The sequence below is a fragment of the Hyla sarda genome, chromosome 8 (genome assembly GCF_029499605.1).
Source record: "Hyla sarda isolate aHylSar1 chromosome 8, aHylSar1.hap1, whole genome shotgun sequence".
In the NCBI taxonomy this organism is placed as follows: Eukaryota; Metazoa; Chordata; class Amphibia; order Anura; family Hylidae; genus Hyla; species Hyla sarda.
The window spans coordinates 3,616,664-3,642,397 of record NC_079196.1 but is presented as its reverse complement, the minus strand read 5'-3'; the positions used below and the strand labels follow the sequence as shown (position 1 = coordinate 3,642,397).

Below are 25,734 nucleotides of genomic sequence, written 5' to 3'. Positions count from 1 at the left end.
CTGTATATAGTGATATGGACCATGCTGGTATAACGTGGTATATACTGTATATAATATATATGTACAGCTGGTATAAGTTATATATCTCCTGTATATAGTGATATGGACCATGCTGGTATAACCTGGTATATACTGTATATAATATATATGTACAGCTGGTATAAGTTATATATCTCCTGTATATAGTGATATGGACCATGCTGGTATAACCTGGTATATACTGTATATAATTATATATGTACATCTGGTATAAGTTATATATCTCCTGTATATAGTGATATGGACCATGCTGGTATAACCTGGGTATATACTGTATATAATATATATGTACAGCTGGTATAAGTTATATATCTCCTGTATATAGTGATATGGACCATGCTGGTATAACCTGGTATATACTGTATATAATATATATGTACAGCTGGTATAAGTTATATATACCTGTATATAGTGATATGGACCATGCTGGTATAACCTGGTATATACTGTATATAATATATATGTACAGGCTGGTATAAGTTATATATCTCCTGTATATAGTGATATGGACCATGCTGGTATAACCTGGTATATACTGTATATAATATATATGTACAGCTGGTATAAGTTATATATCTCCTGTATATAGTGATATGGACCATGCTGGTATAACCTGGGTATATACTGTATATAATATATATGTACAGCTGGTATAAGTTATATATCTCCTGTATATAGTGATATGGACCATGCTGGTATAACCTGGGTATATACTGTATATAATATATATGTACAGCTGGTATAAGTTATATATCTCCTGTATATAGTGATATGGACCATGCTGGTATAACCTGGGTATATACTGTAGTATAATATATATGTACAGCTGGTATAAGTTATATATCTCCTGTATATAGTGATATGGACCATGCTGGTATAACCTGGTATATACTGTGTATAATATATATGTACAGCTGGTATAAGTTATATATCTCCTGTATATAGTGATATGGACCATGCTGGTATAACCTGGTATATACTGTATATAATATATATGTACAGCTGGTATAAGTTATATATCTCCTGTATATAGTGATATGGACCATGCTGGTATAACCTGGTATATACTGTATATAATATATATGTACAGCTGGTATAAGTTATATATCTCCTGTATATAGTGATATGGACCATGCTGGTATAACCTGGTATATACTGTATATAATATGTACAGCTGGTATAAGTTATACATCTTACAGGGTGGCCACTACTCACGCAGATATGAGTCCGGTTGATCGTCCTCCTCAGGTCCCTGTACTCCTGCCAGGACTCCATGTTTGCCCTCTGGGGGGCGTCTCTCTCCGCTCGTAGAACCTGGGCCACCATGTCTCTGTCTGCAATCGATACCACAAACTGGGGGCCAAAGTGAGACTTGAAGATTCGGCCATATTCCTGGATGTGCTTTTGCTGTAAATATAGAAAGAATATAATGTAAAACTGAAGAAAACCATCATTCACCTTAAGCCACAAACACAAAACCTCATTCCCATCCCCCCATTATCACTGTCCTCCACCCCCCATTATCACTGTCCTCCATCCCCCCCATTATCACTGTCCTCCATCTTTATGTAATTTGCTCCCGCACTCTGGAATTTTCTTTCGCTATATAGATACTGTAAGATGGAGACCACCCAGGCAGGCACCCACCCGGCAGAGGAAGTAGAGACACACCCAGGCAGGCACCCGGCAGAGGAAGTAGACACACCCAGGCAGGCACCCGGCAGAGGAAGTAGAGACACACCCAGGCAGGCACCCGGCAGAGGAAGTAGAGACACACCCAGGCAGGTGCCCGGAGAGGAAGGAGAGAGAGACACACGGGCAGGAGCCCAGAAGAGGAAGGACAGAGACACACAGGCAGGTGCCCAGGAGAGGAAGGAGAGAGACACCCGGGCAGGTGCCCAGGAGAGGAAGGAGAGAGACACCCAGACGAGGAAGGAGAGAGACACGCACAGGCAGGTGCCCAGGAGAGAAAGGAGAGAGACACCCGGGCAGGTGCCCAGGAGAGAAAGGAGAGAGACACCCGGGCAGGTGCCCAGGAGAGAAAGGAGAGAGACACCCGGGCAGGTGCCCAGGAGAGGCTGGAGACAACACGTGGATGCACCCAGGAGAGGGTGGAGACCACAGAGTTGCAAAACTACAACATAGCATACCCCGACAGCCACTGAAAGTGTTGTAGTTTTGCAACAGCTGTAGGCACACTGGTTGGGAAACACTAAGGAATAAGCTTTATTTTAAGAAACCTTAAAGGGGTACTCCGGTGAAAACCTTTTTTTCTTTTTAAATCAACTGGTGGCAAATAGTTAAACACATTTGTAAATTACTTCTATTAAAAAATCGTAATCCTTCCTGTACTTATTAGCTGCTGAATACTACAAAAGGAAATTCTTTTCTTTTTGGAATTCTCTCTGATGACATCACAAGCACAGTTCTCTCTGCTGACGTTATTATAATAATAACTCTTCATTTATTGTTGTCCTTAGTGGGATTTGAACCCAAGTCCCCAGCACTGCAAGGCAGCAGTGCTAACCACTGAGCCACCATGCTGCCCTTAGCATACATCTGCTATGCATGGTTGCTAAAATGGACAGAGATGTCAGCAGAGAGCACTGTGCTCGTGATGTCATCAGTGTTCCAAAAAGAAAGGAATTTCCTCTGTAGCATTCAGCAGCTAGTAAGTACTGGAAGGATTAAGATTTTTTCAATAGAAGTAATTTACAAATGTGTTTAACTTTCTGCCACCAGTTGATTTAAAAGAAAAGAGGTTTTCACCGGAGTACCCCTTTAATACCAGAAATAGTTTTTTACACTTCAGACACCAAGGTGTAGTTCCTCCTATAGTCCACCAGGGCGCGCTCACCCCATTATTATTATCCCTGCTGCAGCTGGATCTGGGAAGCCGCAGGTGTAAGAAGAGTCTGGTGGGAAGACGACTGCTGGATGGAAAAAACGCACACGCTGCCCCCTGGTGCGCGGAGTCATACTTTCCAAGGTGGAGGTCACGGTCCTCGAGCCACAACAGATGCGGAAACTGTCATTATACGTCTGTGTCCGGAATTATATTCCAGACAAGAAATGTCAAGTTTTATTGGGTTTCCTATTTTTTTTCCAGCGAATTAAAAACTATGGAAAAAAAAAAAAAATAAAATAAAAACAGTACCGTGACTTTAAGACAGCCGGATGGGTCATGTCTGAACAGGGCGATGTATCCGAGCGATGTATCACACTGTATCTAATCTAATTGTTATGTGATAGAGTCCTAGCCGACCCCTACATGGGAGCGCCCGATTATACAGAAGCCCTCGCGGGGGCGCCATGATGGCGGCCGCCGGCACCTGTTACCCCCGGTGACCAGAGTCGGAGGAGACGTCCTTTTGCGCTGGGAGGATTTATCTGAATCAATGAGGAATTTGTCCATTTCACGAAGCAGCTGCTTGGAATCCGGCCCAGGAAAAACGAAGCCTGAATGCGCGAGCGATGAAATTAAGTCATCGGCGGAATTTATTGTATTTACGGCTTTGTCTACATCTGTCCAGGATTTGCGTAAAAAATATTGTGACTTCACTTCTGCGCGGCTTAAGTCATTTTATCATAACTTCTACGGCTGGAGTCAGATTTGCTTTGACTTTTGCAGCGATTGGCGATTTATCAAATGCGACAATTTTAAATTAGTGAAAGTTTTTGCGTAATTTCGCTCCACGCGCGGCTTATAATACAATGGATAACAAGCTCACAGAATGGCGGGAGACGTGACGGATTTATACAACGGCCCCTAGATCTGTGAATCTCTGACCGGAGACAATGGCGACAAAACAAACCGACCGGAGGAGGCGTTCGCTTTAACACGAAACGCGGCGTCTTTTATTCTAATAAGTTGCCGTCACTTTTCGCACGATGATTGTCAGAGAATTCTTTACAGAAGAAAAAACTGGAGCTTCACCGATTCACCGGAAATCTGCAACAAATCCGCAACAAATCCGCGTCCTCTCCAGTAGGAAACATCTGTCAGATCCGCTGCTGCGGCCGCGTTCACACGGTGGAAAACACTTGCAGACATTCCGCACCTTTGCCCGATCCGGCGGGCGTTAGGACCACTCAGAAATGCGCCGTCTCATAGACAGCAATGCATTCCCTTGCAGAATCTGCAGTAACAGTAGTAGGGACGAAGAAACATCTGGCGCAGAACTTCTACCGCGGGAACAGAATCCATTATAATCAATAGGACTGCGGAATGTGGACATGGCCTTATACTCTGCTGGGGATTTACCACCTGATAACCTGCAGCATTTCTGCAACATGTGAAGCGCCGGCTCACTATATTCTACACAAGAGACCCTGATAAAGCAGCGACACCAACCCCCTCTACTCTGCGGTACCTACCGCCAGGACCCCGATGAATGGGCCGATCCCGGATCAGGTCCCCCCCCTGAACATGGAGGAAGAGAACAAAGGACAAGAGCCGGGACCGCGGGGAGATCAGAACCGGTCCAGGGGGAGCTGCTGAGGTGTCCAAAACAACCAATCAGATCGCTGCTTTCAGTTTGCAGAGGCCTTTATAAAACATGAAAGAAGCGATCCGATTGGTTGTTATGGACACCTCAGCAGCTCCCCCACGTATCTAAATGATCCTGCCTGCTGAACCAGTGTATCCAAGCCAGTGACATGTGACCCTGTGCAGTGTATCCAAGCCAGTGACATGTGACCCTGTGCAGTGTATCCAAGCCAGTGACATGTGACCCTGTGCAGTGTATCCAAGCCAGTGACATGAGACCCTGTGCAGTGTATCCAAGCCAGTGACATGAGACCCTGTGCAGTGTATCCAAGCCAGTGACATGTGACCCTGTGCAGTGTATCCAAGCCAGTGACATGTGACCCTGTGCAGTGTATCTCACCCATCACTTCTGAGGCCCCTATTGTATCCAAGCTCAGAGAAGCCGCAGTCCAGCAGTTACAATGTATCACTCTGTATGTAAACACTCACACTGCGGCCACGCCCACTCCCATTACTGACAGCAGATAAGAGGCCACGCCCCCTAGTTGTATAACTTCAGGTCTGAACACGTGGGAGCCGGAGACGAAAGAATTAACGGAAACATTAACCCCTGCGGCACCAGACTCCACAGGGGGAAGAATCAATCACCCCCCCCCCCCCCCATCACACATCCATCCTTATGATCACCCCCCCCCCCCCCATATTTATCCTGATGATCACCCCCCCATCCTGATGATCCCCCCCCCCCATCACACATCCATCCTGATGATCCCCCCCCATCACACATCCATCCTGATGATCCCCCCCCCCCATCACACATCCATCCTGATGATCCCCCCCCCCCATCACACATCCATCCTGATGATCCCCCCCCCCCATCACACATCCATCCTGATGATCCCCCCCCCCCATCACACATCCATCCTGATGATCCCCCCCCCCCATCACACATCCATCCTGATGATCCCCCCCCCATCACACATCCATCCTGATGATCCCCCCCCCATCACACATCCATCCTGATGATCCCCCCCCCCATCACACATCCATCCTGATGATCCCCCCCCCCCATCACACATCCATCCTGATGATCCCACCCCCCCCCCCCCCATCACACATCCATCCTGATGATCCCCCCCCCCCCATCACACATCCATCCTCTGATGATCCCCCCCCATCACACATCCATCCTGATGATCCCCCCCATCACACATCCATCCTGATGATCCCCCCCCATCACACATCCATCCTGATGATCCCCCCCCCATCACACATCCATCCTGATGATCCCCCCCCCATCACACATCCATCCTGATGATCCCCCCCCCATCACACATCCATCCTGATGATCCCCCCCCATCACACATCCATCCTGATGATCCCCCCCCCATCACACATCCATCCTGATGATCCCCCCCCCATCACACATCCATCCTGATGATCCCCCCCCCCATCACACATCCATCCTGATGATCCCCCCCCCCCATCACACATCCATCCTCTGATGATCCCCCCCCATCACACATCCATCCTGATGATCCCCCCCCATCACACATCCATCCTGATGATCCCCCCCCCCATCACACATCCATCCTCTGATGATCCCCCCCCATCACACATCCATCCTGATGATCCCCCCCCCCCATCACACATCCATCCTGATGATCCCCCCCCCCCATCACACATCCATCCTGATGATCCCCCCCCCCCATCACACATCCATCCTGATGATCCCCCCCCATCACACATCCATCCTGATGATCCCCCCCCATCACACATCCATCCTGATGATCTCCCCCCATCACACATCCATCCTGATGATCCCCCCCCCCCCATCACACATCCATCCTGATGATCTCCCCCCCCCCATCACACATCCATCCTGATGACCCCCCCCCCCATCACACATCCATCCTGATGATCTCCCCCCCCCCATCACACATCCATCCTGATGATCCCCCCCCATTACACATCCATCCTGACCCCCCCCCCCCCCCCATTACACATCCATCCTGATCCCCCCCCCCCCCCCATATTTATCCTGATATACAACAACTTCAAAGTAAAAATGTAACAAACTAAAACTATGAACAAAAGTGACTGCCCCCAAATACCCCTGAGAAGCCAACACTACAGCCCGAGCCCCCATAAAGGTAACATGCGGGCGGGGTGCCCGGCCGCTCCTCCTCACCTGGATCTCGTGGATGCGGCTGAATCCGTCCTTCCAGAAGAACTCCCGCAGGTTGGTGAGGGTGCGGGGCCCCCGGCATCTCCCGCAGACTCTTCACCTGAGCCCGCTCCTCCCCGAGCGCCGGCCCCGCAGCCCAGAACCGGGGCCCCCCGCGCACCCCCACCCGTCCGGGCCCCAGAGCCCCCAACTGCAGCCGCCGCCTCCCCCCGCACCGTCCCGCAGCCACCGCCGCCATCCTCCTCCTGAGCTCCGACTGAGCGGCATCAGCTTACACCATTATAAGCCTCCCGCCCCCCGCCCGGGACTGAGGGGTGGTCCCAAAAGTGCGGCCACTGGCCTCTGCCTGAGGAGCCCGGGGACCCCCCCATTAACCCCTAAAGGACCGCATGGGGGACACCAGGATTAACCCCTGCAATACTGACACAGGGAGGACCCCACCATTAACCCCTAAAGGACTGACACGGGGGACTTCAGGATTAACCCCTGCAATACTGACACAGGGGACCCCACCATTAACCCCTGCAATACTGAAACAGAGGGGACCCTACGTTTAACCCCTGCAATACTGACACAGGGGGGACCCCACGATTAACCCCTGCAATACTGAAACAGAGGGGACCCTACGTTTAACCCCTGCAATACTGACACAGGGGGGACCCCACGATTAACCCCTGCAATACTAACACGGGGGGCTTCAGGATTAACCCCTGCAATACTGACACAGGGGGAACCCCACGATTAACCCCTGCAATACTGACACAGGGGGACCCCACAATTAACCCCTAAAGGACTGACACAGGGGGGCCCCAGGATTAACCCTCTACAGGGCTGATACGAGGGGGGGGGACCCCAGGATTAACCCTCTACAGAACTGATACAGGGGGGGTCCCCATGATTAACCCCTAAAGGACTGGCACGGGGGACCCCAGGATTAACCCCTAAAGGACTGACACAGGGGGGACCCCAGGATTAACCCCTAAAGGACTGACACGGGGGACCCCAGGATTAACCCCTAAAGGACTGACACTGAGGGGACCCCAGGATTAACCCCTGCAGGATTCATACAAGGGGACCCCAACATTAGCCCCTTGAGGATTAACGCCTGTGCAGAACTGACAAGAGGGGACCCCAGAATTAACCCCCTCCTGAGCTGACATAAAACAAGACCCTAGGATTATGTCCGGCAGAGTTAACACATTGGTGATCCCAGAATTAACCCCATCAGGATTTACAAATGGGGAGCCCAGGTTAATTCCCCTAGGGCTGGGACACGGGACCCCAACATTAACCCCTGCTCAGTTGACACAAGGGAGCCCCCAGAATTAACCCCTGCAGAGCTGACACAGGGGGACCCCAGGATTAACCCCTCCGGGATTGACTCTTCACAGTGGTCTTTTCCATTGTTGCGTTTTGGGTCAATATTTGTTAGTTTAGTTTTTAAAGGAAAAAACGATCAGAAGGTAAGTGACAAAATCCTGATGAATGCCACCTACAGATGTCTATCTCATATCTATCTATCTATCTATCTCATATCTATCTATCTCATATCTATCTATCTCATATCTATCTATCTCATATCTATCTATCTCATATCTATCTATCTCATATCTATCTATCTATCTCTTATCTATCTATCTCATATCTATCTATCTATCTATCTATATATCTCATATCTATCTATCTATCTATCTATCTATCTATCTCATATCTATCTATCTATCTATCTCATATCTATCTATCTATCTCATATCTATCTATCTATCTATCTATCTCATATCTATCTCATATCTATCTATCTCATATCTATCTATCTATCTCATATCTATCTCATATCTATCTATCTCATATCTATCTATCTCATATCTATCTATCTATCAATCTCATATCTATCTATCTCATATCTATCTATCTATCTATCTCATAATCTCATATCTATCTATCTCATATCTATCTATCTATCTATATATCTCATATCTATCTATCTATATATCTCATATCTATCTATCTATCTATCTATCTCATATCTATCTATCTATCTATCTATCTCATATCTATCTATCTCATATCTATCTATCTCATATCTATCTACCTCATATCTATCTATCTATCTATCTATCTTATATATATATTTATATATCTATTTATCTATCTCATATCTATCTATCTATTTATCTATCTATCTCATATCTATCTATCTATTTATCTATCTTATATCTATCTATCTCATATCTATCTATCTCATATCTATCTATCTCATATCTATCTATCTATTTATCTATCTTATATCTATCTATCTCATATATATCTATCTATCTCATATCTCTCTATCTCATATCTATCTATCTATCTATCTCATATCTATCTATCTATCTCATATCTATCTATCTATCTATCTAAGATGCAGAAAATATAGCAGCACACCCAGTAGTAAAGTGCAAAAATCGGGATTTATTGACCCATATCAGATGCGACGTTTCGACGGCATCCCGCCATCTTTTTCAAGCATGATACACAGGTTACAACATCCGCATTATATCAGGTGTGTGATTAACAAACAATCAAGTATAAAAAGTGTTATAAACAGTGATCAAATATACAATCATGGGAGTAAAGTGTATACAAAATATAAAAAACGTAAGTGACAAAATCAATCAATCATAACATGAATATAGATTAGGTACAAAATATAAAAAATAAACATATATCAATATCCCTAGTTCAGAATCCACAGGTGCGCCAAATCAGCAGTGAATTAAAAACAATTAAAAACATGTATTCTACCTTGAGACAGATCCACAGACTCCTGCACGCCCATAGACGCCATAACGGCGTTGTATACTTCCGCATCGGTATCCGGCAGTCATGTGATCATCACCTGATCACATGCGTCACATGGGCTTCACCGGCTTCAGCCAGCCGGTTCGGCGCATGCGCACATATTATGGTATAACGTGCATAGTGTTAAAAATTAATATGAAGATTCTAGAGGTAATGATTTAAAAGATCAATGTGCTAAATGCCTTAGGTGGGACTCCCGCCCATATCATTGTACACACTGTTGTGAGCTCCTGCGTCCTCCCCAACATTGCGGAAAACGCATGCGGACCGCAGCACAGTGTGTACAGAGGCATAACTGAGTAATGGAAAAAAAATTTTTTATTATTATAAAAGTGACCAAAAAAAATAGATTTCCGACACGTCCCACCGGGAAAACGGTAGAACGTGGCGAAAGGAAAAAACGAAAAGTGATATGGTATTTAAAAAAATGTGAAAAGGAATAATAATAATAAAGTGCAAACATGTATAAAAATTATGGGGATATATAATAACCCAGTGTGCAAAGTATAAAAATTAAAAATTAACACAGTAATGATAGTGATAACGTGAAATTATAAAATTAATTAGTGATACTTAGAAATAATTTATTATACTCAAGACAGTGTTTCACTAGTGTGAAGCACGTATGATGAATCATAGATGCATAATGTGTCCAATAGTATAAAAATAGTGATCCCAACACAATTGTGTAGAAGATCAAAAAAGAAAAAGGGTAACAAAATGGTGTTATATTTATCTAGAATTTATAGTAAATTTTTGGATGTCTCCTCTGACCAACGGTCAGAGGACATATATCTATATGGTATACAGTAGTAGAGTAAATCTAACATCACCAATTTGAAACAATAATTGACTAGAGAAACAGTTATAGCTGGGCAGGAGAATAGTTGGATTTGTCTCTTCGGTATCGTATTGCTTGAAATCTAAAAAGAAAGAGAGAATAGTATAAGTGTCAAAGACACACAAGTATTTAAATACATAGTATACCGTTTAGGAATAAAATAAACCTGTGTACTATTCTCTGATGAGGAGCATGATTCTAGGCCCTGTAAATGGATGGTGTAATGGCAAAATCGACATTTAGACCCTTAGGGCGTAAAGATTCAAGTTCAAAAATCCAAAATAGTTCCCTTTTCTTTAGTAGACTGACCCTGTCTCCCCCGCGCTTAAGCAGTGGGACATGGTCAACCAAAATGTATCTCAAGTCGCCCTCTGTATGTCCCGCCTCAACAAAATGTTTCGACACCGGCAGATCCATCCGAGCTTTTCGGATGGAGTACCGGTGTTGGTTGAGGCGGGTACGGAAGTCGAGGGTTGTCTCTCCCACATACAGAAGGCGACAGGGGCAGGTCAAGATGTACACTACAAAACTCGAGGTGCATGTCAGGTAGTGGTTAATTTTGTACTCTCGATTGGTCTTAGGGTGTACGAATGTTGGTCCTTTAAGCATGCGGGGACAGTTAATACAGTTCCGGCATGGAAAGGAACCTCTTTGTTTAACTGTTAGATATCTCTGTTGTTCATTGGGTTTCAGAGACACATCAGTCCCACCTAAGGCATTTAGCACATTGATCTTTTAAATCATTACCTCTAGAATCTTCATATTAATTTTTAACACTATGCACGTTATACCATAATATGTGCGCATGCGCCGAACCGGCTGGCTGAAGCCGGTGAAGCCCATGTGACGCATGTGATCAGGTGATGATCACATGACTGCCGGATACCGATGCGGAAGTATACAACGCCGTTATGGCGTCTATGGGCGTGCAGGAGTCTGTGGATCTGTCTCAAGGTAGAATACATGTTTTTAATTGTTTTTAATTCACTGCTGATTTGGCGCACCTGTGGATTCTGAACTAGGGATATTGATATATGTTTATTTTTTATATTTTGTACCTAATCTATATTCATGTTATGATTGATTGATTTTGTCACTTACGTTTTTTATATTTTGTATACACTTTACTCCCATGATTGTATATTTGATCACTGTTTATAACACTTTTTATACTTGATTGTTTGTTAATCACACACCTGATATAATGCGGATGTTGTAACCTGTGTATCATGCTTGAAAAAGATGGCGGGATGCCGTCGAAACGTCGCATCTGATATGGGTCAATAAATCCCGATTTTTGCACTTTACTACTGGGTGTGCTGCTATATTTTCTGCATCTTGGATTATCTGAGCTGTCTGCGATTGGGACTGCTATCCTTGCCTGCACCCCAAGACTTGCAGAATACGTGGTTGTGCTGCCTACCTTCTACATTGATATCTATCTATCTATCTATCTCATATCTATCTATCTTATATATATTTATATATCTTATATCTATTTATCTATCTCATATCTATCTATCTATCTCATATCTATCTATCTATCTTATATCTATCTATCTCATATATATATATATATATATATATCTCATATCTATCTCATATCTATCTATCTATCTATCTATCTCATATCTCTATCTATCTCATATCTATCTATCTCATATCTATCTCTCTATCTATCTATCTCATATCTCTATCTATCTCATATCTATCTATCTCATATCTATCTACCTCATATCTATCTATCTCATATCTATCTATCTTATATATATTTATATATCTTATATCTATTTATCTATCTCATATCTATCTATCTATCTCATATCTATCTATCTATCTCATATCTATCTATCTATCTATCTCATATCTATCTATCTCATATCTATCTATCTATCTATCTCATATCTATCTATCTATCTATCTTTCTCATATCTATCTATCTATCTCATATCTATCTATCTCAAATCTATCTATCTCATATCTACCTATCTAATATCTATCTATCTCATATCTATCTATCTCATATCTATCTATCTCATATCTACCTATCTCCTATCTATCTATCTCATATCTATCTATCTCATATCTATCTATCTATCTATCTATCTATCTCATATCTATCTATCTATCTATCTCATATCCATCTATCTATCTATCTCATATCTATCTATCTATCTATCTCATATCTATCTATCTATCTATCTCATATCTATCTATCTATCTATCTCATATCTATATATCTATCTCATATCCATCTATCTATCTCATATCTATCTATCTCATATCTATCTCATATCTATCTATCTATCTCATATCTATCCATCTATCTATCTCATATTCATCTATCTATCTATCTATCTCATATCTATCTATCTATCTCATATCCATCTATCTATCTCATATATATCTCATATCTATCTATCTATCTCATATCTATCTATCTATCTCATATCCATCTATCTATCTCATATATATCTCATATATATCTATCTCATATCTATCTATCTCATATCTATCTATCTCATATCTATCTATCTATATATCTCATATCTATCTATCTATCTCATATCTATCTATCTATCTATCTATCTATCTAGTATCTATTTATCTATCTCATATCTATCTCTCTATCTCATATCTATCTATCTCATATCTATCTATCTCTATATCTCATATCTATCTATCTATCTCATATCTATCTATCTTATATCTATCTATCTCATATCTATCTATCTATCTAGTATCTATTTATCTATCTCATATCTATCTACAATAGAAGAAGATCCCTGCAGGACTCCAAAATGATGAATAAAGTGAGTAGCGTTTATTCCATCAAGAAACACAAGGAAACGTTTCAGCTGCTAAAATGCAGCCATTCTCAAGTAAGAGGAGCAGCTGAAACGTAGCACCTATTTTGTAACACTGGGAATGGAATAAATCACCTTCTCTTTTTTTTGGAAAAACTCCTGTGTGCTGTGGAATCATTGGATGTTATCTATCTATCTATCTCATATCTATCTATCTATCTATCTATCTCATATCTATCTATCTATCTATCTATCTATCTATCTTATATCTATCTATCTCATATCTATCTATCACATATCTATCTCATATCTATCTATCTATTTCATATCTATCTATCTCATATCTATCTATCTATCTATCTCATATCTATCTATCTATCTATCTCATATCTATCTATCTATCTCATATCTATCTATCTATCTATCTATCTATCTCATATCTATCTATCTATCTCATATCTATATATCTCATATCTATCTATCTATCTCATATCTATCTATCTATCTATCTCATATCTATCTCTCTCATATCTATCTATCTCATATCTATCTATCTATCTCATATCTATCTATCTATCTCATATCTATCTATCTATCTCATATCTATATATCTATCTATCTCATATCTAGATATCTATCTCATATCTATCTCATATCTATCTATCTATCTCATATCTATATATCTATCTATCTCATATCTATATATCTATCTATCTCATATCTATCTATCTCATATCTATCTCTCATATCTATCTATCTATCTCATATCTATCTATCTATCTATCTCATATCTATATATCTATCTCATATCTATCTATCTATCTATCTCATATCTATATATCTATCTATCTCATATCTATCTATCTATCTCATATCTATCTATCTATCTCATATCTATCTATCTCATATCTATCTACCTCATATCTATCTATCTATCTATCTATCTCATATCTATATATCTATCTCATATCTATCTATCTATCTCATATCTATATATCTATCTATCTCATACCCTGTTTCCCCGAAAATATACCCTAGCTGGATTATCGGGTGGGCTGCAATATAAACCCTACCCCGAAAATATGACCTAGGCCAGGGGTACTCAACTGGCGGCCCGCGGTCCAGATCCGGACCGTGGCCGCCAGTAATGCGGACCGGAACGCTGTGTGGAGGATGGGGGGGGGGGGGGCAGCAGGAGTGTGGAGAAACACGGTATATATATATCTATCTATCTCATATCTAGCAAATGGAGACACAGCAGCACTTCCAGGTGGTGATTAATTAGTGACTTTATTAATCCCAGAGTGAATATACAACGTTTCGGCCACCTCTCGTGGCCTTCATCAAGCAGTGCATTGTTACAAATGAGTGGTTTAAATACACAGTAAATTGGTGACATCACTTCCTGTGGGAGTGTCTAAGCACATTAGCATATGTGTACAAACAAAGTGACAAAGGATTACAGGAGTGGTGCTCAATCACACTACAACTGTAACACTTCAAAAATAAACACAATTACGGAGACTATAAATCCTGTAAAGTAACGTGCGAATGCAAAAACAACAAAGTGGCATTTGTGCAGGTGATTCTGCTGACATACAAAATGTGCGTCATATAAATACTAAATTGTCGATCCTTCAGGTGGGGCAGGAGGTGGGAGCAGGATCCCTTTGTAGTAGAAAGTTCTCTGATTCTAGTTGGTATAGATAGAGACCGGGGATACACTCCGGTAGAAGTACCGGTCTGTGTAAACTTCCGGCTTCGGCAAAACCGGATGTGACGTCCGCGCGCATGCGCGGATACTCAACGGAGCGTTCGGCGCCATCTTGAGTAAGGGCAAGCTTCTCCACTCGTTCTCCCGGCTTTCCTGTCATGCGCAATACTTCCTCGCTGGGTGTCTGCGCCATTGTGACTGCTGGCTAAGTGGGCATAGTGTAGGAAAAGTAGCACAAGAACTCTCCCAGCGGACCCCTTGTACAAAGTCATTCCCAGTGGTCGGCCCCAGGGACTGGGGTCAAACTCACCAGGGTGACACGGCTCAGAATGGCTACCCCCTCCCAGGGGGATATGCAGTTCTTCGCAGGTACTGGTCCCTGATTGGAGGATCTTGTCATATGGCTCCGCAGCCAGTATCCAGAATTCACGGCCCAACAAGCAGTTCACCAGGAGGGAGGCTTGAGTGGATTGCTGGTCTCCAATTCATGGCTAACCTTGCTCCATGGGGTGCATCAAAATAAAAATATTGTATAGAAATTAAAATAAAAAAATTGTGCAAAAAGAGATTTTCTATGTAGATTCATGATAGAATCATAACGGGGATCATCTACTCCTCCTCCATGCCCGAATCTGAAGGAAAGAACACAAAAATATGTGTTAAAAAATATACATATATAGACAAAATATAGTTCTTATTACTATAGTACAGGGGACAGGTGGGTCGACAGATTCAACAACTAAGCATTACAAATATCAGGGGTAATTTTGAAGTCGACATTGAGGCCTCTTGGTTTCAATGTCTGCAGTTTAAAAATCCAACTGAGTTCTTTTTTCTTAAGAAGACTAATTCTGTCACCCCTTCTTTTTTGTGGGGGGACATGGTCGACAAGCATAAATTTTAGATCCCTTTCTTAATGGCCGACCTCCAAAAAATGTTTGGGGACCGGAAGATCAAGTTTCTGTTTTCGAATGGAATACCTGTGTTGAGTAATGCGCGTTTTAAAATCACAGGTTGTTTCGCCCACATATAATTAGTTGCAGGGGCACCACAGTATATATATGACGTAGTCACTAGTGCAAGTTAAATAGAAAGGGATTTTGTATCTTGTCCCTGTTTCTGGATGGCAAAAGTGCGTGCCTTTACCATATATTGGCAGTTAACACATACTCTACATGGGTAGGATCATGTATTTTTGACAGTCAGGAATTTTTGGGTAGATTTTTTTATGGCTATGTCTGCCCTTACTAGTTGATCTTTTAGATTCCTTGGGCGTCTGTAGGACATTAGGGGGGGGGGCACCTGGAACTCTGCAATTTTTGGGAATTCTTTCTCTAGAATACTCCAGTATTTTTTCACAATATTTGCTATATTATTGGAGGACGATGAGTAGGTAGATACAAAAGCTACTCTATTCTCCATTTTGTTTTTACTGGTAGGGCGTAATAGGTCTTGTCGGTCAGTTGTCATAGCTTGTTCTTTACATTTGGATAATAGTTTAAGTGGATATCCTCTCTGTATAAAGTTTTTTGTCATCCTGTCAAGGGCAGGATCTAAGTTGTCGGGGTTGCTGATAATCCGTTTTGCTCTCAACATCTGGCTAGTTGGTAAAGAGCGTATAGCTGATTTAGGGTGTGCACTGTCATATCTTAGAGTGGAGTTACAGTCCGTTGGTTTTATATGTAAATCGGTGGTCAAGCAGTTGTCTTTAATTTCCACTATGGTGTCAAGAAACTGCACATTCGTGATGGAAGAGGTCAATGTGAAAAGAATGTTGGGATTTATGGAGTTGAGATATTGGTGAAAGTCTTGCAGTTGGTCTTGAGAGCCCGACCATGCCACAAAGATGTCATCAATATATCTCCACCACCCCAGCACATGGCTGAAGTGGTGGGAGACATAGATCCGGGTTTCCTCAAGACCAGCTACAAAGATATTGGCGTAGGTCGGCGCCACATTGGTACCCATAGCGGTGCCTACGTTCTGTACATAAAATTGATCATTGAAAGTGAAGAAGTTTTTGGTCAGTACTAGCTGTAATAAATCAGTAATGAAATTCACCTGCTGTGAGGAAAAATTCTCACTAATGGCTTCCCTTACAGCCTGTATCCCCTCCTGATGTGGTATCGAGGTGTATAGGCTTGTGATGTCGAGAGATGCTACTATGGTGCCAACTGGAACAAAAATCTTCTCTATTTTGTTAATGAAGTCAGCAGTATCCCGAAGATATGATCTTGCCCCATACACATATGGGCGCAAAATCCTATCTAGAAAAATGGAGATATTGCTGGTTAATGAGCTCCTCCCCGAGACGATTGGTCGTCCCGGGGGATCCACAAGGGACTTGTGTATTTTCGGTAAAAAAATACAAAGTTGTAGTAGTAGGATGTGTCACAAGTAAAAAGTCATGTAGTGCTTTGTCAATCAGATTATCGGCTAAAGCTTTTGTCAAAATGTATTTAATGTCCCTCTCAGTTTCCCACCTGGGATCTACAGCCAAATTAGAGTCTGTGATCTCATCGTTCAGTTGTCTAGCTGCCTCATTGAGATATTTAGATCTGTCCATAATAACAATAGCTCCCCCCTTATCAGCAGGTTTTATAACGAGGTTGTGACTATGGACAAGGTCATTCAGTGCATTGATCTGTATAGATGTCAAATTTGGATGTACCAGTAACCCACTGTTTTCTCTAAATTTATCTATATCCATTTTGACAAGACTACAGTATGTATCTATAGCCGGTGGTACCACTGTAGGGGAGAAGTCACTCAAAACTCTAAGATCATACTTTTTCAAAGTAAAAGGTACATTGGTTATTAACCCCATTGTGTCAGTAGGTGCTTTATCCCCCTCCCGTTCTCCAGAAAACCAAGCTCTCAGCTTTAGTCTCCTGAAGAATTGGAGGAGGTCCAGCTCCAACTGAAACCAATCAACCCTAAACACTGGGCAGAAATTAAGGCCCTTACTTAGTAGTTGTAGCTGTGCAAACGTTAAAATAGTAGATGAAATATTTACCACTTGCTTATGTCCATCTATTTCTTCTTGGGTTTCAATTGAGACCCCTTGTTGGCCGAACGCTGTTGCCCTCTGGTTTTTATTGGTTCGATGGTGTCACGATATCTCATATCTATCTATCTATCTATCTCATATCTATATATCTATCTATCTATCTCATATCTATTTAATATCTATCAGACACTTCGTCAGGGCCACACAGGAAGTGTGCGCCACATTAAATACTCCCCATTGCCAAAGAATGAATAGCAAATAGATAACAGGTGAAATTACAAAACAAAACAATAGACGGGATCACAATTACACAGGAAATAGTGTAAATATTTACAGATGACAAATCCTTATTATCATTCGGGCCCTGAAGTATCGGTGCAAAGAAAGCGAACTCTAGAGGAGACATAGATGTGTATCCGCACCGCGTGAGGGAGGAAACGCTCGCTGTAAATCTCATTATTCTAGAATTCTTCAAGGCCGCTTTCACACTACAAAATTGTCTTAAAGATCCGTACGAAGTTCTGTCTGAAAATCAGCTGAAAACGGCGATTACAAAATCCTATACGGCCGTTAGAAAATCCCATTATCGTCTATGGGATTTCTCTAAAGTCGTTATAGCCGGTTATTAATAACGGCCGTTATTTTGTGACGGAAAATAGTAACGGGAGTAATAGTGCATGCATCTTCCGTCACAAAATAACGGGCTATAACGGGTTAAAATGGCTTTTATAGGATTTTGTAACGGCCGTTTTCAGCTGATTTTCAGACGGAACTTTGTACAGATCTTTAAGACGGATTAATTTTGTAGTGTGAAAGAAGCCTAATATGTCTAATAAATGGCGCAGCCCCCTAATGTTACAACTAGCACTCTGTCCAGACATGTTGGCCGCGAGCACTCTCCTGCCCCGTCCTCCTCCTCCGGCGGTGCCACGGTTCGCATAACGGGACGCATCCGCATGTGAACTCTGGGCCGTTACTCAGCTCCTGCTTCCTCCGCTGTCCCAGGTCGCCAGCATGTGTGTACCCGCCCTCTAGGGTGCCCACGCACTGGCTCTCTGCGATTTAAAGGGCTAGTATGCCCTTAATTGGTTACTGCTGCTCGCTGACACTATAAGTGTCCCTTGCCGGATCTTTTGCTCATTAGCCAAGAGAAAGTGTTCCTGTTCTGTATTACCTTGCTGTGTTCTGACCTCTTCGCTTCGTTCCTGACTACACTCCTGTGCCGCCTGCCCTGACCTTCTGCTTTTCCTGACTACAAGTTTGCTTCATCCTTCCAGTGCCACGTGTCACCTCGGCATCCTGTGTGGTCGAGTCGTGCCAGGGGTAGCGACCTGGGTGCCGCCTGCTGCAGCAAGTCCATCCTGCTTTGCGATGGGCTCTGGTGAATACCAGCGGCACCTTAGACTCCGCTCCCTGGTACTGCCCACACCATCAACCACACAGGTTCAGCGGATCCACTTCGTCAGTGCCGCTTACAGCAAGATCGAGCCATGGATCCCGCCAAGGTGCCTCTGCAGAATGTCGCTGATCTTTCTGCTATTGTGGCACAACAGTCAATGCAGATAGAGCAACAAGCACAACGACTGAACCAGTTATCCACAATGATGCAGCAGCTCCTCACCGCACAACAGTCGCAACAGCCACAACCAGTTCCAGTGGCTCCTCCAGTGTCTGCAGCTTCCGTGGTTTCCGTAGGCTCCAAGATACGACTGTCTCTGCCGACTAAATATGAAGGCGACCCTAAATTGTGTAGAGGGTTTGTGACCCATGTTCAATGCATTTGGAACTGATGGCTGATCACTTCCCAACAGAGCGTGCTAAAGTGGAGTTTGTGGTCAGTCTTCTTTCTGGAAAAGACCTGGCCTGGGCTACTCCTCTCTGGGACAGAAATGTTCCGGTGTTCTCCAATCTGCAGGCCTTCCTTTCAGAATTCCGCTGTGTCTTTGAAGATCCTACATGGGCCTCCTCAACCAAAACTGCACTACTGAACTTACGCCAAGGGGACTCTACTGTTGGGGATTATGCAGTTCAATTCTGCACCCCAAGCCTCAGTATTGTCCTGGAATGACGAGGCCCTGTGTGCCACCTTTAAAAGGGGACTTTCTATTAGAGCCAAGGATGTTCTCACTGGACAGGATCCTACGTCTTCCCTGAGTGATCTTATTCAGTTGGCCACTCGAATTGATGTGCGCTTTGCCGAGAGGCAGGAGAAGCTTCGTCAAGAGCGTGAACCTACTGGGACACGACGTTATCTGCGTTTGGTGCCCGTGTTCCTTTGCCCTCTGCTGAAGAGGTTATGCAGGTGGATCGTGCTCGATTAACCCAGCAGGAGAGGTCCCGCCAGCGCAATGAAAACTTGTGTCTCTATTGTGCCAGCCTGGTGCATTTCCTCAAAGACTGTTCTATACAACCAACTCATCCGGGAAACGCTCGCACCTAGGGCACGTGGGAGAGGCGTCACTAGGTGTGAATTCTACCTCTCCTCGTTTTACAGTAAGAGAAAACTTGAGCTTTTTTCTGGGCGCTGGTTCTCCAAATTAGGCAGTCTGACACAGTTTTATGTCCAAAAGATATTTTTATTGCTCTAAAACAACGCGTTTCCAGTCCGGACCCTTCCTCAGTTCCTTTAGTGCAATAAAAACTGTGTCCAACTGCCTAATTTGGAGAACCAGCACCCAGAAAAAAGCTCAAGTTTTCCCTTATTGTATTGCTTTCCTACCGGACCAGCGGAGCTAGGACTGGACGAGCTGAGGCTGCAGGCTCCATATGTCGTCTAGATGTCGTCTGAGGTGTTGTGCTCTGAGCGCAACACCATTTGGTAAGTGGTTTTCCATCTACCTCCTGTATATTACTGTGACGAACTTCACCAGGGGCGCATAACGCTCTCTTTTTTTTCTCTCTTGTCTGCTACCTCTCCTCGTTTGACCATGCTCTTTTGGTCCAAGTATATACTGCTTCCAGGGCATCGATCTCCGCTGTAGCCTTTTTTGGTCTCTGGTTCCGCTGGAAACTTTATCAACGCCTCCCTGATCCACTCGTTAAGCTCGTTAAGCCTATGTACATTTCTTCTATCAATGAGGAATATCTGAATTGTGCGCTGCAATTCCGCACTGAACCTCTTCTCATACATGTGGGTGTGTTACACAGATTAAGTTCTACGCGATTCCTCATTGTACTTCAGAGCTTCTTCTCGGTCTTACCTGGCTACAACGTCTTGCTTCGCATCTCGACTGGCAAACTGGTGAGGTCACCCGCTGGGGACCTTACTGTCAGAACCACTGTCTGACGATTACTCAGCCTAAGACTCTTCCTCTCCTTCCTTGCCGGGTCTGCCTCTTCCTTATTGTGATTATTCAGATGTGTTCTGCGAGAAGCAGGCAGAGTGTCTTCCACCGCATCGTCCCTATGATTGTCCAATCGACCTTCAGCCTGGGACTACACCTCCCCGGGGAAGAATTTACCCCTTGTCTGTCTTAAGCTATGGCTCAATACATCAAAGAAAACCTACAAAAGGGCTTCATCCAGAAGTCCTCCTCTCCTGCTGGAGATGGATTCTTCTTTATGGGAAAGAAGGACGGGTCACTCCGCCCCTGTATTGACTATCGGGGACTAAATAAAATCATGATCAAGAATTGCTACCCTCTACCTTTGATTTTGGAACTCTTTGATCGTCTACGGGGTGCCAAGGTCTTCTCCAAGCTGGATCTACGGGGAGCATACAACCTCATTCGAATTCCAGAAGGCCTTTAATACCCGTGATGGGCACTTTGATTACCTTGTGATGCCTTTTGGCCTCTGTAATGCTCCGGCTGTCTTCCAAGAATTTGTCAACGACATCTTCCGTGATCTACTCTACACATGTGTTGTGTACCTTGATGACATCCTGATCTTTTTGCCCAATTTAGAGGTGCATCCAATCTCGAGAAATGCCATTTTTGAGAAGTCTTCCATTTCTTGGTTATATTGTTTCCAACCAATGTCTCCAGATGGACCCTGATAAGCTGTCTGCAGTTTTGGACTGGCCTCGACCTACGGGCAGTCAGCATCTATACAGATCACAAGAATCTTTTATATCTCTAGTCTGCACAGTGTCCGAATCCTCGGCAGGCCAGATGGTCTCTATTCTTTTCCAGGTTTAATTTCTTTATTCATTTTCGTCCTGCAGACAAGAATGTCAGAGCCTATGCTCTCTCTAGGTCCTCTGATGTGGTAGGACTGGACTCCACTCCACCGCATATTGTACCACCTGAGCGTTTGATTTCAGCAGCGCCTGCCAACCTTCAGCATGTTCCTCCGGGGAAGTCTTTTATGTCTTCTCAACTTAGACGCAGAGTGTTGAACTGGGGACATTCCTCTTTGCTGTCTGGGCAGTCTGGATTACGGAAGTCCATACAACTAATCTCCTGGTGGCCGAACCTTGTACGCGATGTCACTGATTTTGTCTGTTCCTGTACTAAATGTGCCTGAGACAAGACTCCTCGGCTTAAACCTGCCGGTCTTTTACAGCCTTTGCCTATGGACTTCATCACCGATCTACCACCTTCCTGTAACAACACAGTCATCTAGGTGGTTGTTGATCATTTCTCCAAGATGGCTCATTTCGTGCCTCTGCCTGGTCTTCCTTCTGCTCCACAGCTGGCAAAACACTTCCTTCAGCATATCTTTCACCAACATGGCCTTCCGACTCACATTGTCTCTGATCGAGGGGTTCAGTTCATCTCCAAGTTCTGCCGGCCCTCTGTTCACGTCTTAAAATCAAACTGGACTTTTCTTCTGCCTACCATCCCCAGACCAACGGCCAGGTTGAGAGAGTGAATTAAATCCTTGAAAATTATCTTCTTCATTTTGTTTCAGCCCGACAGGACGATTGGGTCGACCCTTTACCTTGGGTGGAGTTCTCTTTTAACCACAAGGATTCTAAGTCTACACAAGCTTCACCATTCTTCATAGTCTACGGCCGTCACCCTCGTCCTCCTCTTCCTCTACCTGCCTCTTCTAGAGTGCCCTCTGTTGTTGACTAATTACGGGATTTTGTGACCATCTGGCAAGAGACCCGGTGCTCTTTAGTTTTTGTCTCCGACCGTATGAAGTCTCAGGCAGATAAGAAGAGAAGACCTCCTCCAACTTACTCTCCTGGCGACAAGGTCTGGCTCTTGGCCAGATATATCCGTTTTAAGGTTCTCAGCTACAAGTTTGGTCCTCGCTTTCTGGGTCCTTACAAGGTTATGCAGCGCATTAATCCTGTGTCATACAAACTTCATCTGCCTTCTTCTTTGCGAATTCCGAACTTCTTCCACGTCTCCCTCCTCAAGCCTTTCATCATCAAACGGTTTTCCCAAAAAGACATCACCCCAACTCCTGTGTCCGGTTCCTCTGATGTCTTTGAGGTTAAGGAAATTTTAACTACTAAAATCGTTAGATTGAGACGGTATTTTCTTGTGGACTGGAAGGGGTTCGGTCCTGAAGAAAGGTCCTGGGAGCCGGAGGAGAATATCCTGGACCATGACCTGGTCCTTAATTTTCCGTGACCTAAAAAGAGGGGGAGACCAAAGGGGGGATACTGTTACAACTAGCTCTATGGCCAGACATGTTGGCCATGAGCACTTTCATGCCCCGTCCTCCTCTGCTGGCGGTGCTGTGGTTCGCATTGCGGGACGTGCCCGCATGCGAACGCCGGGCCGTTACTCACCTCTTGCTTCCTCCGCTGTCCCAGGTCACCGGCAAGTGTCTACCCGCCCTCTAGGGCGTGCGCGCCGGCTCCCTGTGATTTAAAGGGCCAGTAGCCCTTAATTGGTTATCGCTGCTCGCTGACACTATAAGTGTCAACACTTCCAATTTCCCCTTGCCAGATCTTTGTGCTTATTAGCCAAGGAAAGTGTTCCTGTTCTGTATTGCCTGTGTTCTGACCTCCTTACTTTGTTCCTGACTACGCTCCTGTGCCGCCTGCCCTGACCTTCTATTTTTCCTGACTACGAGTTTGCTTCACCCTTCCAGTGCCACGTGTCACCTTGGCAGCCTGTGTGGACGAGCCATGCCAGGGGTAGCCACCTGCCACAGCAAGTCCATCCCGCTTTGCGGCGGGCTCTGGTGGATACCAGCGGCACCTTAGACTCCGCTCCCTGGTATGGCCCGCGCCATCTTCCACACAGGTTCAGCGGATCCACTTCGTCAGTGCCGCTTACACCTAAACCGATCGGTCTAATCGTTTTACTGTTATATAAGATTTTGTAAGAGCATTAATGCAAAGAAGGAGACGGAACCCGAAAAAACAATGCGATCTGTGTTAGATTTCACCACTTTCCTTCGTTAATGGATTAAGTACAAATGAAAACATTTACATCTATCATTAGTTTTCTGCCTTAGTTCCTGATTATTGGCTTCACAGAAAGCTGCTGTTCTTATATGTTATATCCTCTACAATGTAATCTCAGCTAATTCAAGGGTCTGAGAAAATTATATAATGGCTATTAATTCTGCACAAGTGACCGTATGGAAGTGAGCTGGTCACATGACGGGGGGGGGGGGGGGGAAACTTTCACAATGTAAAAGAGAATTTGTGGCTGTTTCTTTCCTCTTCCTTCTTGTCTCCATCTATTTATATTGTCACATCTAAAAGATCGGCAATAAAAACACACATAGAAAACAGAGCCTGGCCCTCCGGGATCGGAGTATGGGAATGCTGCCGCAATGGTAATGATGATGACAACTGACCGGCTATCCACGGGTGCTTGAACTTGAACTAAAGAACATGTAACTACGGGCATAGAAGAAACAGACTGTACAGCACTCATCAGGAAATTTTGCCGGGATGGCACTTTCTTCATTACATATGAGAAGGGGTGACAGCAGCTTCCTCCGAGCGTGCAGCTGTAACCCCGTCTCATATGTAATAAAGAAAGTGCCATCCCGGCGAAATTTCCTGGTGAGTGCTGTACAGTCTGTTTCTTCTCTGCCCGTAGTTACATCTAAAAGATCAACTTTAGATCCCCCAAAGGTTGTCGTAAATTATATATTAATATCATTTAAATTGATGAACTGTACAAACTGATGAAATCTCCTGTGTTCCTGAGCAAACCGGAACCCCATCCTCTATACATCTACACCAGACCCGAACATCATCCTCTATACATCTACACCAGACCGGAACCATATCCTCTATACATCTACACCAGACCGGAACCCCATCCTCTATACATCTACACCAGACCGGAACCACATCCTCTATACATCTACACCAGACCCGAACATCATCATCTATACATCTACACCAGACCCGAACATCTTCATCTATACATCTACACCAGACCCGAACATCTTCATCTATACATCTACACCAGACCGGAACCATATCCTCTATACATCTACACCAGACCGGACCACATCCTCTATACATCTACACCAGACCGGAACCCCATCCTCTATACAGCTACACCAGACCGGAACCATATCCTCTATACATCTACACCAGACCGGAACCCCATCCTCTATACATCTACACCAGACCAGAACTACATCATCTATACATCTACACCAGACCCGAACATCATCATCTATACATCTACACCAGACCGGAACCACATCCTCTGTACATCTACACCAGACCGGAACCATATCCTCTATACATCTACACCAGACCGGAACCCCATCCTCTATACATCTACACCAGACCGGAACCACATCCTCTATACATCTACACCAGACCGGACCACATCCTCTATACATCTACACCAGACCGGAACCACATCATCTATACATCTACACCAGACCCCAACCCCATCATCTATACATCTACACCAGACCAGAAC

General features: G+C 44.0%; 1 protein-coding gene across 1 annotated transcript in view; it reads right to left on the bottom strand.

Annotated features, from left to right (window-relative positions):
- LOC130284773 (cytochrome P450 27C1-like) overlaps positions 1–6,971 on the bottom strand; it is a 9,866-nt gene extending 2,895 nt beyond the window's left edge. The window contains 4 exon segments of the mRNA XM_056535519.1: positions 1,255–1,280; positions 1,282–1,446; positions 6,720–6,791; positions 6,793–6,971. Of these exon segments, the coding sequence (XP_056391494.1) occupies positions 1,255–1,280; positions 1,282–1,446; positions 6,720–6,791; positions 6,793–6,954 (425 nt within the window). The 5' untranslated portion in view covers positions 6,955–6,971.
- Between the last annotated feature and the right edge of the window lie 18,763 nt (positions 6,972–25,734).